This window comes from Amblyomma maculatum, chromosome 1 (assembly GCF_055883805.1).
Source record: "Amblyomma maculatum isolate TAMU_Amacu chromosome 1, ASM5588380v1, whole genome shotgun sequence".
NCBI lineage: Eukaryota > Metazoa > Arthropoda > Arachnida > Ixodida > Ixodidae > Amblyomma > Amblyomma maculatum.
This window is the reverse complement of record NC_139344.1, coordinates 403,116,729-403,134,864: the sequence shown is the minus strand read 5'-3', so window position 1 is coordinate 403,134,864 and position 18,136 is coordinate 403,116,729. Positions and strand designations below refer to the sequence as shown.

The 18,136-nt window shown below is 46.6% G+C and overlaps 1 protein-coding gene across 1 annotated transcript in view; it reads left to right on the top strand.

The window, feature by feature from the left end:
- Positions 1-18,136, top strand: part of LOC146208715 (epoxide hydrolase 1-like) — a 72,122-nt gene that overhangs the window by 40,729 nt on the left and 13,257 nt on the right. Inside the window, exons 4-7 of the mRNA XM_084595939.1 lie at positions 6,060-6,222; positions 14,517-14,649; positions 15,538-15,749; positions 17,011-17,239. Of these exons, the coding sequence (XP_084452065.1) occupies positions 6,060-6,222; positions 14,517-14,649; positions 15,538-15,749; positions 17,011-17,239 (737 nt within the window). The remainder of the gene's footprint in view (positions 1-6,059; positions 6,223-14,516; positions 14,650-15,537; positions 15,750-17,010; positions 17,240-18,136) is intronic.

Below are 18,136 nucleotides of genomic sequence, written 5' to 3'. Positions count from 1 at the left end.
AAACCTTGATGCTCCTTGGATTACTCGGAACATTTTGCATGCTTCATGCCGTGTTCACCGCCTGAGGCGCACAAAACGCTCCAGTGATCATGCAAGCCTTGTCAAATTCAATAGAGCAAAGGAGGAGCTTCGAATGTTAATTAACTTGGCGAAATATTGCTTTTTCAACTACTAGCTTGGTGATCTGAAAACTAATCCCCGCAAATTTTGGCGATCGGTTTTGCCAAAAAAGTCTGCATCTTCATCTTTCATCGTTAACAATGGAGCCACTAATGATTCGGAAAAAATAGCTTATGCATTCAGTGCCTGTTTTCAAACTGTATTTCTATCCTACACCGACGAAGTTCCTTCCTTTTGTCCTCCTCACACGGTAGCCCGGATTGGAGATATCACAATCAGCGAACAGGATATGCTTAACCTAATTGAAGCTGGACGCAAAAAAAGTAATCCGGGCCCGATGCAGGTGTCCGATACCCAGGCCGTATACCCAACTCATTTCTCGTTCGATATTCATTGTGGACTGCTCGATATCTAACCACCATCTCCGTGGGTCGCTAACCTCTGGCATCGTACCATTGTCCTGGAAGCTAGCGAATTTACTTCTATTGTTCAAATCCGGTAACAATCAGGTTTTACCGAATTACAGACCTGTCTCTTTACGATCGTATTCATGTAAAATGCTCGAGCACAATCATATAGAATTTTCGGACTATAACGTGACTCATTTTCAACGCAATTGAATTTTCGCACAACCTTTCATGTATCCTGGATATTGGAGCTCAGGTGGATGCTACATTTGTAGATTTTTCTAAAGCTTTTGACACAGTACTACATTCCAATCCCCTATGCAAACAAAGCACTATTTAAAAAAATCCTCACTTGGTTAGTTGGATTCTTGATTTTGTTTCGCACCGCTCACAGCTCGTTTCTTATGCTTCAACTTATTCCTGTACTGTAGATGTATCATCTGGTGTTTCTCAATGGTTGGTTTTTGGCCCTTTATTATTCCTAATATGCATTAATGACTTACCTCGCCATACCACATCACAAATACGCCTATAGCGGACGACAGTATTTTATATCACGTAATTAATACACCCGAACATCATTTGCAACTAAACGCCTCATTTGCTAGTTTTTCCGCTTGGTGTAATACTTGGAAAATGAAAATAAATTTTAATAAGACTGTAGTGATGTCTTTTACTAATAGCACGGCCCCTTCAGTGTTTATTTATGCCTTCAGCGACTCACCATTGCCCAGGACTTTCGAATACAAGTATCTCGCTATTATATTCACTGCTAACATGTCATGGTCAAAGCATATTAATTTCCTTTGCTCTAAAGCACTCAAATCCCTTGGGTATTTAAGAACAAGAATGCCTAATGCTCCAAAACGGGCTGAGGAACTAACTTACACATCTTTAATTCGTCCGGTACTTGAATACGCATCCCCAGTCTGGAATCGTCATAAAAATTGTGAAATTGACATAATCGAGAGCATTAAAAAAAGCAGTCAGATTCATATATTATCGGTACGGCCATTTCTCACCTTCTCATGCCGCGTCCACTTTGAATCTAACCCCCTGTTCATGCGCCTTCACATGATTCATTGAAGCTAATGCATTGCCTCGCTAATTCAGTTTACTCTGTAACACCTAATGTGTACCTAATCCCCGATATTCCCCGATAAACCAGGAGTCATCATAGCCTTAACTTAAAGCCATACTTTGCCCGTACTAATATTTTCAAATACATCTTTTTTCCCCGGACAGTTGAAACTTGGAACGCAATTCCTGCTACTTCGTGGTCTCTTCCATTGTGTTCATTTTCATTGGCCATCCCACGTGATGTTTTTTTGTGCTTATTGTGAACTGATTCGTTTTCTTTTTCGTTTTTTTCAGTGTCTGTAAAATATTATACCCACGATGTCTGTAAGCATGTTAATTATGTGCGTTTTGTAACTTGCCATTTTTTATGTATTTTTTAACCCCACTCCTGCAATAGCTCCAACAGAGGCTGCAGTATGTATAAATAAATATAAATAATAAATATTGCCACACGATGGTGACGTCGGAGCGCAACGCAGGCTGGCGTGGCATAGAAACTATGCTTTAGGGAAACCTGACGTCACAAACGGTACAGAGCCCAAGGTGTGATTGCAGCGATTGCAGTGCGGTGTCAATTGCAGCTCGGCAGCAGACATCCTGGGGAGAGGAGCAAGTATTTCATGGGCGTTCGAGAAGTGCTTTTAGCGTGAGAGCTATAGCCCGCTCTGTCAAATTATCCGCACGTGCCGTGCGTCAGATAATTCGGCTACGTCGAGGAAAGGAATTCTTCGACTATGACAAGCGCACCGAACTGTCGCCGAAGGCCGTCGCTCTCGGCCGCAAAAAATCTGCAGCAAACTTCCGAGATAAATGGGCTTCAATCACCAAGACAAGTGTGGAACATCGTGGAAAAATGAATTGGCGATAGCGGCAGTTCGCAGAGCTCTTTGGATGCAGCCTCTCGCATAGTCTATAAACCGGTAATGTCGCGGGCCAGCGGCGATACGGGTGAAGCTTTGGAAACCATGCAGACAAAGCAATCTTTCGCGGCCGCGTATGCTTTTGTACGCGCGACTAAATAGGCTAGGAAAGGCCGTACGTTTTTGTTTGCCGATTCGTTTTAACCCAACCACACATGCGAGACGAACTATAGCTGCGGCGCATCATGCGACACTTTTTATGGGAGCCGAATTCCCCAGGTTCCGACTGGAGAACTTCCTGCAATACGCTCACTGTTTGGAAGGGGCAAAAGCAAGGCGCTCTGCGTGTTGTGTGAACTCCAGTAAGGTTCGTTCTACATGGAAGGTGTTTGCAGGAATGAAATGTAATGCCCGAAAACGAAACCAAACACCAGAGTTTGATTCAGTCTTCAAAATGTCGTCAATCACAGTGTATGGAACTGAAGATGTACTGCACAATGCACAGAGTTTTCGCCAAGTTGCCTGTCGGACTAAGCGAGTGGTCGGATGAAAGATTTTCGAAAAGCACACAATTCTACCACTTAACTTTAAGGCTGCCCACCTTTAGAACGTCTATTACGTCGGGCACTCAATTCAGAGCGTTCCTTGTGGTACGCTGGTGGTGCGCGCATTGTGCCGTCGGTCTATCTGATGAGATTTAGAAGCGTTTCCCTGCGAATACCCCATGTGAGAGAGAAACTCTTGGTAGTAGGTGGGCGGTGAAAGCAGGGAATTGAAAGGAGGAAGCAGCGGACAGAAGGGCACCAACAGGATAATTTTTTGTTTTGTGCGATATTTTCGAGTGGTTCTCGCGCGCGGCCATTTTGTGCCGACTGGCGTGTCCCCGTGTAGCTGTTTCCCTGGGAACTGCATGGGGGTTGCAGTGTCTCTGCGGCAGCGTCTGTATGGTATCCGTGTGCTGTGCGATGTCAGCGCACGTCAAATAACCCCAGGTGGTGGAAATTTCCGGAGTCCTCCACTACGGCGTCTCTCATAGCCTGAGTCGCTTTGGGAGGTTAAACCCTACAAACCAAACCAAACCAAACCGAACCAAACCAAGCCAAACCAAACCACGATTGTCTAGCATTTGGGCGCTGTAAAATATTACCAAATTTCACCTAATGATTGTGGCACAACAAGTTGATTCAAGCTCTCACAGAGTAAAAAAATTCACGCCTTAGTTATCGATAGTTTGACATTCACGGTAAATGTTTTAGAGTTGGGAATGCACTCGTGCGTGCTAATGCTGCTGTTTTGGCACGTAAACGTTTCTGAACATATAAGCGTTCGTCGCATGAGCGTGGCTTTATATGTAACCCAAATTCCAATGTACTCTTCATCCTTCCTGCCAGCCATAGTGAACCTCAAAAACGGGCCTGTTTCGTTGCCTGAGTGGTGATGCGAAAATAGGGTAAAATCATTTACCCTCTCTTGTAGGCTGCTGTCGCCACCAGGCCCCATTTGTTGGCGCCCGTGACCCGGGGACTGCGGGGTACCGCGGGCGCGAAAAAAAGGTAGAGGAGGGGTATGCGCCTCTAGATTGGCGAGGGCGGAAGCGGGAAAGGTGGAAGCATAAGATGTACAGAGCTCAGCTCTTTGGAGCCCGTTCCTGCGTTTCGCGTCGTCGTCTCCGTTGTCCCTCGTAACCAGCTCCGCAGCCGGGGAAGTGCGCGCTCCTGCCGCCACTGTTCGACGCTGCGTGTACCCTCGAGGCCTCCCTTCGTGTTCTGCGGTTGCTCTGAATTCACCTAGCCGCCACCGTTCGCCGCTGCGTGTACCCCCCTCCCTACTCTTATTCTGCGTGGCGGCGACAGTGTTCTCCGGTTCCCGAAGCGCCGGCTGGGCATCAGCGGATCACGGTGCTTGCATCCCAAGTTGAAACGCAGAGCAACGTTGACTCGCGGCGTCAGCGGCATCAGTCAGTCACTGCTATCTCATTGCCGCGCAACGTTCCTATGGGTCCACGCGGTGCCTCCCGCGATCTCCCGATAACTTAATTGCTCTCTCCGCTCCTCCTCCGATGCCACCCCTGTGCGGCGGCAATCAGAGTGCCGGATCGGTGGCGGCGGGTCTCGATATGTGCACCGCCCGCGCCGAAACGCATAGCCGCCGCCGTTCGCAACTGAGCTGCGCTGAAATTTTGCATTAGAAAGTAACGTAATCGTCGCCAGTTTAAAATTTTAGAGATGGGTCCGGCGGGGGCAGGAGAGATGGTTGACGCTGAGTTCGCACATGCTGATGTGTAATATTATAACGCGGCGAGGTCATTGACTCGGCCGTGCGTTGAAATTTCCCATTCAACAGAAACCCGGCATCAACGTTGCAGGCGGCGGTGCGAGATAAAAATTAAGAGCATATCTTTAGAATGCTTAAGTTGGAAGGTCGAATGGCTTAAATGCATGAAAGTGGTTAGGTTGCTACTTGATTTGTCCAGACAACGGAGACGGGAATCGAACCGAGGTCCTTGGATTCCTGTTAGACATCCATTCCTTAGGCCACGACGAATGCTCGGACACCTTGCTTGAAGTGGGGCTTTATACCCATGTCGTATGGTCTATTATATATAATGGGGTAGCTTAGACTGTAGGAATCAGTGTACGTGACATAATAAAGACAAATTAAAGTAGTTATTGTGCCATTATTAGTAGAGTGCATGTGCGGGAACTTGGATCCGAATCGGGAGGTTTCCGTCACATCTTCAGGGCGGAGCTAAAATTTTCCACAAAATTTCCGCTCTTGCCCAGGCGCCGCTTAGACGATATTGTAACGGCCAAGAAGTTGGAAAGGATTATGTGTCAGGTAGAGGTGATTATGTGAGAAAATATAGGGACAGCGCTAACTGCACATATCTTGCAGCCTATGTCTCCCTCAAAAGAGCTGCAGTGTTTTCACATTACTGAATATCGTAATCATGGGCCAGTTTATTTTCGGCTTCGGTTTTCCCGACTGGCTTCCTCATCATGGATATTGACTTTAGGACCTTTTCGCTGGTTGACAAGTCTGAGCTGTGCTCCATTTGCGACGTGCGATGGCCTGACCTCTTAATGATTTACGCAATAAGTGAACACTCTGCCTTTCAGTTGAGTTCTTATATGTGAGGGCATCTAAGCCCCATGCAAGGTCTCTCACCGCGGTGTCATAAGACAGGCTAGCGCCGCGGCTGCATTCAGTGTTGATGAGACGCAGAGGTTCGTTTCAGAAAAAGAAAATGTGAAATAAAAAAAGTACTTCAGTAACCAGAGAAAATGGTATAGTACTGTACCGGGCGTGACGTCCCAAAGTTATACGAGCTGACTCTACATAGTAGAGGGCGTTTTGTTAATTGTGACCACCCAGGGTTTCTTTAGCGGCACTGACTTAGTACTGTCGCCTCGCGTTTCCGCTCGCGTCCTTCGAAACACGCGACGCTTAGCAGCCGAACGCCTGCTCACTGAGACACCGCAGCAGCGGAATCAGTTGAAAAAGTGGGTGCCGCGCTGATGCTTGTAGCGAGTTGTTTCTCTCGGGCGACAGGAGGCAGGACGCCAGTTGAAGAAAGCTTTCTCGAATGCAGGCCAAGGTGTATACGCTGCTGCTGATCCACGGCTGGCCGGGTTCTGTGGCCGAGTTCCTGAAGATCGCCGCGCAGTTGGCGCAGCCCAAGGATGGCATTGCCTTCGAGGTCGTCTGCCCTTCCATCCCGGGATACGGATTCTCCGAGGCGCCGCACAGACAAGGTACGCTGCTATCTCTCAATCAAAAATTTGAATACCGCTATACAAAAACATGAATCAATTGGATGTCACCGTGATTTTTATTTTATGTACATTACTCGTTAGATTTTTTTTTTTTCAATTTGAGACTGATAACGAAAACTTCTCGGTCGCAAACAACTACAGAACCGTTTCAAAAATACGGCAAAATGTTCTGTACTTCTGATGTTACAACGGGAGCCCTTGGTGTATTGTTTTCTGTATTACGTTTCTGTAGTTTGTAGTACTTTGCTAACGTAATTACACAAAATTCTAATGCTTCTGCGGAAATGTTTGTTGTAACAACAGGTTCACGGTCACAAACAGCACAGGAAGTGTTGTGACAGAACAGATATTTTTTTTGTTTTTTTTTACTGGTACCATATAATTAAACGAAATAACTTGGTGAAGGTCCGGGCTTGTGAGTACACTTTATATTTCACAGCGCACAAAGCAAAAATGCCAAATAAAGCGGCTAGTGGAAGTTAGCTGTTTGGTCTTATCCCTTTGATTGTAACGATATGAAACATTAGAAATAGTTAGTTTCGCGTCATGGTTGTGTAGCTTTAAGCTGCGTAATTTTGGCATTACGTACCCTCTGTGCGGCACGCGTTACATGTTCTTCTAAGGCTGCATGTAACAAGGGTTACTACCAGCTTTTGCTTTCTAGAAAAAAAAAAAAGAAGTCGTTACCACGTGGCGTGAAAAGACGCCGAATCATGTTTTTATGTTGAAGAAAGGGGATGACTGAATAAGCGGCCCGCCTGGTAGTTATATAAAAAAAAAAACAGCTTTTTAAATTTCGCTTGATTCAATATTTTGCTGGTACGTACGTATAAAGCCATATAAGATAGGAATGCTTGTGAGCAAAGTTCTTTACGGTCTTCGCCTGCTCTGTTCTGTTCTCTTCGGTCCTTGTTCCGCACAGTTCCTTTTTAATGTACCAGCGACTCGCCCAACAGCGCACTCACTGTAAAAGAGAATTTTAGCATACTTTTTTCTGCGGCACTACTCCCGTATGCTAACGCTGCCGGTCTCTAATGGTACACATTTGGCCCGTATGTGTACCTGCGTCAAATGCAACGCGAATGCGGCAACTGAAACCCCACAGTAAAAGAGAAATATTTTTGTTTAAACACGGCGGGGTTTGTTAATATTTTGACGCAGTGATCAAACATCACACCACACTGACGTGAATACCAAGTGTGTTAATATTGTCTCCATTAGCGAAGATGCCGTCATTTTAGTGTCCCTGTTGGCGCTGTCTTGGCCGCGTTTTGCTTGACGCTGGTAGTACACTAGGCTCTGATATAGCGAGAGTATGATGTGTGGGATGAGGTATGCTGTATAATAATTGGTGCTCCCTTTGGACCTGTTGCGCATGCGGTAACGGTACACGGTGGGGCTGCACGCTCTGCGGTTACGCCTTGCTAAAACTCGCCAATTTGAGTCACAAGAACGGTCATCGCCTTCTACAAGCATGCCGTCAGGTCCTCGGCCTGCAGACGTGCGCGCTCGGTCACCGGTGGGGTTGTCGTGTAGAGTCAGTTAACCGCTTATTGCAGAAAGCACAGAAACGGCACAGACTCAAAGTCCGTGTTCGTGATGCGAACGCTAGACTGGGCATGGTGTCGTAAAGGTTAATCTTTGCGAGTAACTGTTTTGCTATTGTCAGCATTTAATGAGCCTTCTTTCTGATGCTGCGTAAACTTTCTTACTACTGGTCTTCATATTTATCCTATATTCATTTTTAGGACTGCCAACGGCCTCTTGGAAGTCCAGGTAGGATTTAGTACAAGGAAAAAAAAAAAAAGACAGGTTGAATTAAATATCGAAATAAACAACAAAAAATTAAGCGCGAGTGTCAGATACCAAAACCATAACAAACAGGAACATGGATGCAAAGCAAATGAGCTTGTCGCACAAAAATAGCGCAAATCATAGGAAGATTTCACTGCAGGTACAAAGGATTCGACTCAAGACAGATAAAAAGTTACTCGCGTTAGATCTTTCCGCTCAGTTACAGTTTTCTGGAAGAATGAGAAGCGATAATCTTTAGCTTTAGTACGTGTCAACACAATTGTTTTACTATGCTTACCTCTTGTTCCTTGATTTACTAAAATAAAGTAAGTGTCGGATGTCACGTGTGTGCTTATTCACAATACTGAATAAAGTTTGTGAGCGATGTAGGTTTCTCCGACATTCGAGTACCGGACGGCAGGATCATATTCCGAGATCAGAGACAGAGCATGGTGTTATACAAAGAAATCTAAGCGTTTTTTTTGGTACGCTTTCAATTTAATTAATGTCAGTATTTGTATGGGGATTGTATACAACATCAGCATGTTGAAGGTACGGTTTAATGAGCGTCGTGTAGGCAGTCAATTTAGTTACAGTGGTGGTATGTTTTAAGCGGTGTTTAACTAGTCACAGTTTTCTTAACGAGGCCGAAACAACTCAGACATAATTACTCCAAGTCAGTTTCTAGTCCATTCCTATTCCTAAATATTTAAAATTAGCATCCTGTTTAATATTAGCATTATTGATTTTTTACATGTACAAGCTAATGGTGGTTCCCTGCGTGTTATCGGAATTTCTGGGCATGTGGATACTGTTCCCAAGGACGCGGGATCGTATCCCTGCCTCGGAGACCGCTTTTCGATGGAGACGAAAAGCTAGGCGCCTTTGTGCTGTGCGATGTCAGTACACGTTAAAGAACCCCAGGTGGTCGAAATTTCCGGAGCCCTCCACTACGGCGTCTCTCATAGCCTGAGTCGCTTTGGGACATTAAGCCCCTCAAACCAAACCAAACCAAACCAAACAAACCAGCATTTAAATTCATGCACTGAGAAGGACACGTTTGTAAGGTATTAATTTGCAGCAGCCTGGTCATGGCATGAATGAACGTTGTGATATACAATCGGATCATCAGCGAATTAACGGCACTGAACCAGTGAATCAAGCGTAATTCTTTTAGATATATAAAAAATTGCAGTGGGTACTTTGGATCACTAATGTGCGATGAGGCGAAAGTCATTATAGCGTGGTGGATCGTAGCCCTCCGCTATGTCACTTCTATCTCCCTCTCTTCTTTCACTATCATATTCCTCCCTTCTCTTACGGCGTTGTACATGTGTCCGTGGGGCTGGGAAAGGTAGGTCACCGCCGCTTGCGGTGGGGGCTAGCCTGTCCGAATTTTTATCTGTTGTCGGCCGTCATTGCACCCGCCACCGCTTCGGTGGTGGACGACGGCTGTTGTTGCGCGCGCGTCTTCCTCTCCCTTTCCCTTTTCTCTCCTCTATTTTCTCTTCTATCTGCACGAGGCAGCGGAGGTGGCTCAGCTACAGAGCCAGTAGCAGGCCGTGCGTTTTCTTTTCCTTCTTCCTACAGCCACAACAAGAATTGTGATAGATACTGCGCCTTTTTTACCCTGTAAATCAATTTCAAACACCGCTGATGCCTGCTGTACTAGCGCGTCTCTTAGACATCTAGGTCTGCTAGCTTCTGTTTGCTGTGTGGTGCGGCGTTCGAGGAAGAGGCAAATGAAAGGCCGCACGGACGCCTCAATCGGACGCCCGGTGGCGTCAGCTTCGTATATGCATGAATCGCCTTGTGACGTCACGACCGGTCATGACGGTACATCGTGCGCCCCTTGTCAAATAGAACCGGGGGGTGGGGAGGTGGAGGTGGCGAATCGTGGCTGTTCCTGGATCTACGGGGCTGGGTTGTTGTTGTAGTGGCTGTAGGAACAAGGATTGTTGTAGTGGCTGTAGGAACAAGGAAACGAAAACTCACGGGCCTGCTACTGGCTCTATAGCTGAGCCAGCTTCGCTGCCTCGTGCGGACAGAAGAGAAAATAGAGAAGAAAGAAAAAGAAGAGGGAGAGAAAGACGCGCGTGCAACAACAGCCGTCGTCCACCACCGAAGCAGTGGCCGATGACGGCTTACAACAGATAAAAATTCGGTGGCTGACTAGCCCCCGCCGCAAGCGACGTTGACCTGCCGTCCAGCGTACCTGGGTACTCCCCTGATGGGGCAAGGACAGGTGGGTCGCCGGCGCTTGCGGCGGGGGCTAGCCTGCCACAGAATTTTTATCTGTTGTAGGCCGTCATTGCACCTGCCACCGTTTTGGTGGTGGACGACGGCTGTTGTTGCGGCGCGCGTCTTTCTCTCCCTCTTCCTTTTCTTTCTTCTCTATTTTCGCTTCTGTCTGCACGAGAAAGAACTCCCCTGCCCCGCCGGGGTGGTGCAGTGGTAAGACGCCCGACTGCGTATTTGGGTTTGCTCGGTACGGTGGCTCCGCAAGGGACAAAACGACAGAAGAGACGAAGAAAGCGGGCTCTTCCGACTAGCATCTACCACCCCCAGGAGCCGAGCAGCCTAGCGATTAGCGGCGCATGCTTTTTCAATGGGCGTCATGTTGGACGCGGCACTAGCTTGAGAAAGCCTATACTACTACTTTTACTACTATTACTACTACTACTACTATAATTATTATTATTAGTAGTAGTAGTTATTAGTAGTAGTAGTAGTATACAGGAAGACTCGTTTTACTAAGTTGGCACTGAATTGTCTGTAGGTAACGGCCAAATTAACTGGCGAAATATTATCTTCACAGTTTTAATTATTAATAATAATAATATCAATTGGTTCACAGGAAGGGAAAGGCGCAGTATCTGTCACACTTGTGTCTGTGGACACCAAGGGATGAAGGTGTCCACAGACACAAGAGAGGAAGAGAGAAAGAGGAGGCGTAGCGGAGGGCTATGGAGTAGTTCAGGCGTCCACAGACACAAGTGTGACACATACTGCGCCTTTCCCTTCCTGTGAACCAATTATTATTATTATCAATTATTAAAACTGTGAAGATAATATTTAGCCAGTTAATTCGGCCGTTAACTTGGCAATTCAGCGTCAACTTTGTAAAACGAGTCTTCCTCTAAACTACTACTACTACTAATGATAATAATAATAACAATATTAATAATTAGCAGAGAAATATTACTGTGTATTAATTATTATTATTATTATTTTTATTAATATTATTACTATTATTTAGTAGTAGTAGTAGTAGTAGCAGTAGTAGTAGTAGTAATAGTATTATAGGCTTTCTCAAGCTAGTGCCGCGTCCAACGTGACGCCCATTGAAAAAGCATGCGCCGCTAATCGCTAGGATGCTCGGCTCCTGGGGGCGGTAGATGCTAGTCGGAACATCCCGTTTTCTTCGTCTCTTCTGTTGCTTTGTCCCTTGCGGAGCCACCGTACCGAGCAAACCCAAATACGCCGCCCGACTACTGTGCCGGAGTACCCGGGTTCGAACCCGACCTCGGCGGCTGCGTTTCGATGGAGGCGAAACGAAGAGGCGTCGTGTGCTGTGCGATGTCAGCGCTCGTTAAAGATCCCCAGGTGGTCGAAATTACTCCGTAGCCCTCCACTACGGCTCCTCTTTCTCTCTTTCCACTTTCACTCCCATCTTCCTCCCTTCGCTTACGGCGCGGTTGCGGTGTCCACAGAAATCAAGTGAGACAGTTACCGCGCCTTTCCCTTCCTATAAATAAATCAGTTAAAGAACTCCCCTGATGGGGCTGGGACAGGTAGGTCACCGCCGCTTGCGGCGGGGGCTAGCCTGCCACCGAATTTTTATCTGTTGTAGGCCGTCATTGCACCCGCCACCGCTTCAGTGGTGGACGACGGCTGTTGTTGCGGCGCGCGTCTTTCTCTCCCTCTTCCTTTTCTTTCTTCTCTATTTTCTCTTCTGTCTGCACGAATTACTCCGTAGCCCTCCACTACGGCTCCTCTTTATCTCTTTTCACCTTCTTTCCCACCTTCCTCCCTTCCCTTACGGCGCGGTTGCGGTGTCCACAGAAAACAAGTGAGACAGTTACCGTGCCTCTCCCTTCCTATAAATAAATCGTTTTTAAATAAATCAGGCAACGGAGGTGGCTCAGCTATAGAGCCAGTAGCAGGCCCGTGCATTTTCTTTTCCTTCTTTCCACAGCCACAACAGGCAGCAGAGGTGGCCCAGTTACAGAGCGAAAGTCTAAAAAAAAGCATATCTATTTTTTGCCCGCCCCTGTCCAGCGTTGCCAAGGTCTCAAAAGAAATAATGCCTTATTTTGTCACGAAGAGGCTCGGAAGTTCATAGCCAGGGCTTGAAAATTCGGGGCTGTGGTTATCATCATAGTGCAAAAATATCGAAGAAAAACAGTTGTTAAACGCTTTTGAATTTGCTTTATTTAACCCGACACTTTCTCCGTTGCAGAACTTCAAAGCGCGAACGCGTTTTGAAACCGTTTTTCAATTTATGTCACTAGTTTTTGAAGACAACAGTGATCGATGTTGTTTACCTTTTACGCTACCATAATGCACATCCTATAATACATAAGACTTAGTTTTTTATCTCGTAACCTTCTTAATGTGTCATGTGTACTTAATATAGAATTGCATTTGAACACATTGGAATGCAGCCCTATACTGGTGGAAAGGGAGTGACGTACGGCTTGCATAATTAGACATTTTACTCAATGTTTCTGTCGGTTGCGAGAAACAGGGCACAAAATTATGAAAATCCTTCAGTCGTTGTTCAGTTTGAAAGCGATGGGGAAAATTATCGCGTTTTTGTCGCCTAAAAAGGCTCTGAATGAACTGCGTTTCTATAGGCGCACATTATTAGAACTTCGAATGGTGGATGGAGGAAAGACTACTGGCCATCTTCTAGTTAACCTCCCTGCTTTTCTTTTCTACTATTTCTCTCTCTTTTCTCGGATGGTTTTAAAACAAAGTTTGTAGCATGAAGACGCCGGTGCCTGTGTTGAGCATGGGATATCACTAGAACCTAAATTATGCGACAGAGTCTAGTCTTTTAGTGCAATCTGTAAAATTAGTTACATGGAAAAAAGTGAACTTTCTCACTGATGAGCCACAAATTACAACGCTGAACGCCATTAGCTAGGAGCCGTCGCAAATTCCCGATAATAGTTACTTTCACGTGCAGGTCGCAGCTGCAACATAAGTTGCAATCATGTTGCACAGTATTCTATCAAAATCAAATTTTCGGCATGCTGCCGGGCTGTGTAAAGAGCTAGTTTTCGCATCTATTTCATTGATAAAAATAAATAAATAAATAAATAAATAAATAAATAAATAAATAAATAAATAAATAAATAAATAAATAAATAAATAAATAAATAAATAAACCTCCATAACTTGGAAATCTGTGGAAGTCGTTTGATTTCATCAAAGAGTCGGGGCCGCTGATGACTGCCATTTGAGCAGTTGGGGTGTACCTAAATTTGGAGATATCGATTCTCCGCGCTCGCCGGAAGCTTCGCAGTTCCTCGAAGGCCCACTATACGCCCCGAGCCCCGCCTGTAGGGGCGCTACTGACGGTTATGTATCGGCGGCGGAGACATCATTGCTGCAGCAAGTGTGGCAGAAGAATGAGCGCAGGGGAAAGCGCTCATGAATGGACAAATGTCAACAATGAACTGAAAAGAGAAAATCGCGCCCCGACCGGCTCCTGACTGATAGAAAGGGCATTATTGCGCCGAAATATGTTCACAAGGAAGCCAAGTCGTTTTCAGAATATTTTGGCTTGGCACAAAGAAATGGAAAATATATGTTTTGGTTGAAAAAGAAATTGAAAATTCATCTTTTGTTGACTATTGTCTCGTGCTCCAAATAAGGAAATAAGAAACTGGGGAAGTATGTTGTTTTGACGACGTAGGCTACTACATACATTGGTACCATTCCACAACAATAATAGTGCTGCACTCCGCCGTGGTGGTGCAGTGGTTAAGGCGCTCGGCTACTGTGCCCAAGGATCCTATTCCGGCCGCGGCGGCCGCCTTTCGATGGTGACCAAATTCAAGGCGCCCGTGTGCTGTGTGATGTCAGCGCACATTAAAGAACCCCAGGTGGTCGAAATTTCTGAAGTCCTACATATACGGCGTCTTTCATAGCCTGAGTCGATTTGTGACATTAAGCCCCATGATCCAAACTAAAGCGCTTAAATTACTTTTTGCTCTTTTGCTGGTTTCTTTTAAGACACCCACAGAAGACGTGTGGTCTCGCCTTTGGGTTTGTGTTGCTTCAAACGAATTTGCTTGCGGCGCTCTGTCGTTCGAAGTAATAAATACAAAACGCCGCAAGATTGCTTCATTTCACTAATGTGTTGGGCACGCGGCTGGCGCAATGTGCAGTGGTCGTGGACCGCTTCCAGCTGCTCCCAAATCTGATCGTCGGTGAACGACCCTAAAGCTTCCCTGTGCTCGCTGCAGGTTTTAACGGCCTCGAGGCAGCGCGCGTGTTCGTCAAGCTCATGGACCGGCTTGGACGGCAGAAGTTCTATGTCCAGGGAGGCGACTGGGGAGCGATGATTGCCAAGCTGATGGCGACTTACTACCCTCAACGGTGAGTTACGCATGCAGAGAAAAGTAGCGTGCGATTCCGCCTTAAGTACTGCATTCTTCTGCTTTATGCCAGCGGATCTGGACGGAATACAGCTTAGGCCGCCTAATATTTTCCGCAGAGTGATCACTTCTATGGTGTTCGTATCTCTTAGTCATTATCGTTGTTATGATATGTGATCTGTTAAACTAAAGCATACTTGGCACAGCTAACCTAGAGGATGTTGTGAACTATAACAATTAGAATTAAGTGGCCGAAATAACCTCGTTTTCGTTTCAGCAGCGCCATGAGCAACTATGCGGGAGTAGAGTACAATAGAGGCAAATAAATGCCATTACTCTCAACAAGTTCTCTGCAAACGCTCACTGTTCTAGCCAGGCATGCATAGAGGTTTTGAAAACGTTCGCGGACCGAATTGTTTCTATTCAAGCCAAGTCGTCTACCTTAAAGTTCCAGATCTTTTCTTGGTTAGATGAACTTGCGTTCTCGGCTCACCGAACATCCGAGCATTAGGGTGCTTCGGTAGTAGCGTCGCGGTAATACACTTCTGCCATGCCGTACCATGCTACCCTGTGCGTTACCGGAGTACCGTGAGTCTGCCCGCGTGGTAGCACTCCTTGAGGGCGCTAGGTGGCGCCAGGTGCCAGCCAGTTGAGCGCATGAATGCCACGCCAAGACCAGTGAGGGCGAGTGCACTGCCGGTGGGAGGGCTTCCGGTACTCCGTAACGTAAACGGTAACACGGTACACTGTATGATAAAAGCATCACCACGGATGTTACAAAAGACCTGCTCCATGGCTTGGAAGTAGCGCCTCTTCTTTTGACAAAGGCTGCATATGTGATGCCGAGCCGGGCGAGGAAAAGTAACGCGGCAGATCTTTTTCATTGCAGGGTTCTGGGCGCGCACATGAACATGATGGATGTGGAGATGAGTCCTATGGTGGCGCTTAAGCTGCTCGTGGGCTCCTTCTTCCCCTCGATGGTGCTGGACGAGGGTGAGAAGCTGGAGGGTGCGCACGTACTGCCCTTCTGGCCCAAGGTGCGACAGCTGCTGCGCGAGAGCGGATACATGCACCTGCAGGGAACCAAACCGGATACCATCGGTGCGTACCCATCACTGTGGCGAGGTCCACATTGCGCTAAGCGCAAATTCTGAACAGGTACCGAATTACCGAAATTGAAGTACCATGTAGAAGTACCAGTATGTCGATGGTGTTGCGGATAACCGTGCCCTCGATGAGTATTGTTGGGCGATAAAACTAGGGAAATATGCTCCGCAGTGCTCGAGGCCTCTCGTAGTAGTCTGTTTTCACCACAATTTTGATTTCGGCTATCCTGGGCGCAGTGATGCTCTGTCTTTTGTCTCGTTTGCACGTTTGTGATTTCGAGGGATAAAGAAAACATAGGAACATGGGCGACATTGCATGTTAGTTTGAGCAGGAATTGAAACACCGGGGACTTAAATTGGAATCAACCTAGGAGCCGAATAAGAAGTAGCGTTCGCCGGTGCGAAAGAAATGATTACTAAGCAGAGTATTCACACCATTACACAGTTGAAGGGGTATTATACAAAATCACAGAATGAGAAACAGCTTGAGCTAAGAGGGCAGAGTTCAAGATACTTGAGAAAGCGGTGGCTTAACTGCGTAGAGGCGAGGTCTGTCTCATGAATCTCCAGGCTGCAGATGCTCAGTAGTGTAGATTTTTGGGCCAGTTGGTGAAGCGGCATGTCCAAAGAAACTGCACAATTGCCATCCCAACGTCCCAGAAACTGCCGTTCCAGCGTGTACGGCAGGCACAGTGACGCCATGAATAAGCAGCAGCGCAAGGACAGGCATGCGTTAATGAAAACGCGCATCGGCTGATCTTCAAGCATTCAGCCTTCTACATGCGAAGGAACCAGACTTCTAATACGATGCGGGACTCCGCAAAAAATACAGGTGCGATTTGCATGAAATCCTGATGCTGTCGCTCTCCCGGCACCTGAGCGCGCCTCCAATGGGCTAGAAAACAAAAACAACGTTGGATAAATCAAACAGCCGTCGCTAAAAGGTTGTGAATATTGAAGACTAGAAACCTGGCCCTGCAAAAGGCACCGAATAAAGTCGGTTCGAGCAAAAAAATAAAAAAAAAACGTCAGCTTATATGTTTCATTCCTAAAAGCAGATTCTACCAAAATGTCTGATTCCTTCCCTTGGGATCCGCTGTGTGACCATTTGGGACCATGGCTTATCTTCTCCTGGTAGCCTAACATAAGGTTGTAGCTGAGATTGAGATTCGTGCGGGCGGTGTGATGTTGTCAGGGCAGAGACTTCGACGGGGTTATTGGAAGTGTAGTATAAGGCGCGTGTACCGCATGCACAGGTCTGGCGCTGCTCAACTCTCCGGCGGGCCTGGCTGCCTACCTTCTGGAGAAGTTCTCTACGTGGACTCGCGCCTCCAACATCCACCGTGAGGACGGCGGGCTGACCGAAAAGTACACCTACGACGAGCTGCTCACCAATGTGATGCTCTACTGGCTCACCGACAGCATCGGCTCCAGCGTGCGTTTCTACAAGGAGAACTTCGACGCCGGCATGGGCCGCCCCACCAGGTGGATTCCAAAAAATTTTCCCATAACCCAGATGGACTTTGACTCTTCGTAGTACTTGTGGTATCCTTACATTAGAGCATGGGCATTAGAGCACATTCAGCACCCATCTGCTGTCTTGCTCACTTTGAAGAGCGTCATATCGGTCAACTTGCAGCAAGAATATCCTCGGGAACGGAAATTAAGGAGGAGGGGGGTCTAAAATTCTAGGTGAGGGAAGGGAGGGGACGGAGTTGAGGGTAGAGGAGAAGCAGTAGTCAGTTCGCATAGTCATGAGTGTAAAAATATCGCATGAATAATTCGAGTGCATTCAGCAAAGAAGACAGATGTACATTAGAGAAATCATTATCGGGAAGCAGACTTCTGATCCACGCGCATGACATTTTCAGTTGTGAATTTTTGTAGTCTCTAGAACTTATTTCGATATCTGAATAAGCTTCATATCTGTACAGTTAGGAGGTCAGCTAATAGGTAAATGTCCTGCGCATGAATGAGTCCTAATTAATGAGAGCGTGCCCTTATACAAGGTGGCAAGGCGTACCGCTTGAGTAGTCGTGGGCACGGGGCAGTATCTTTTGCCTACTTCATAAGAGAGATAGACATTTTCGTGCGACAAAAATCAGCATTGAAAGCAGAAATTGTCGCACGTGAAAATGTTTTAGCCAATTTCTATGTGCAATTAGCTTGGATCTGTGTTTCGTTGTTTTCTCCAGCTAGTCTGATTCTGCGGTTTACATTTGAGGCTTGCATCTTGGCTGATTCTTGGCCTTCTAGAAATGGCCAGTGGCTGGTTCTGTTGCACAAAATTTGTACTCTTGTGAAGAGCTTAACTGTTTTGTGAATGCTCTGGGGAACATCCTGGCCTCCCGTTCATTGCGGTGGAGGAATATTGGCTATTTT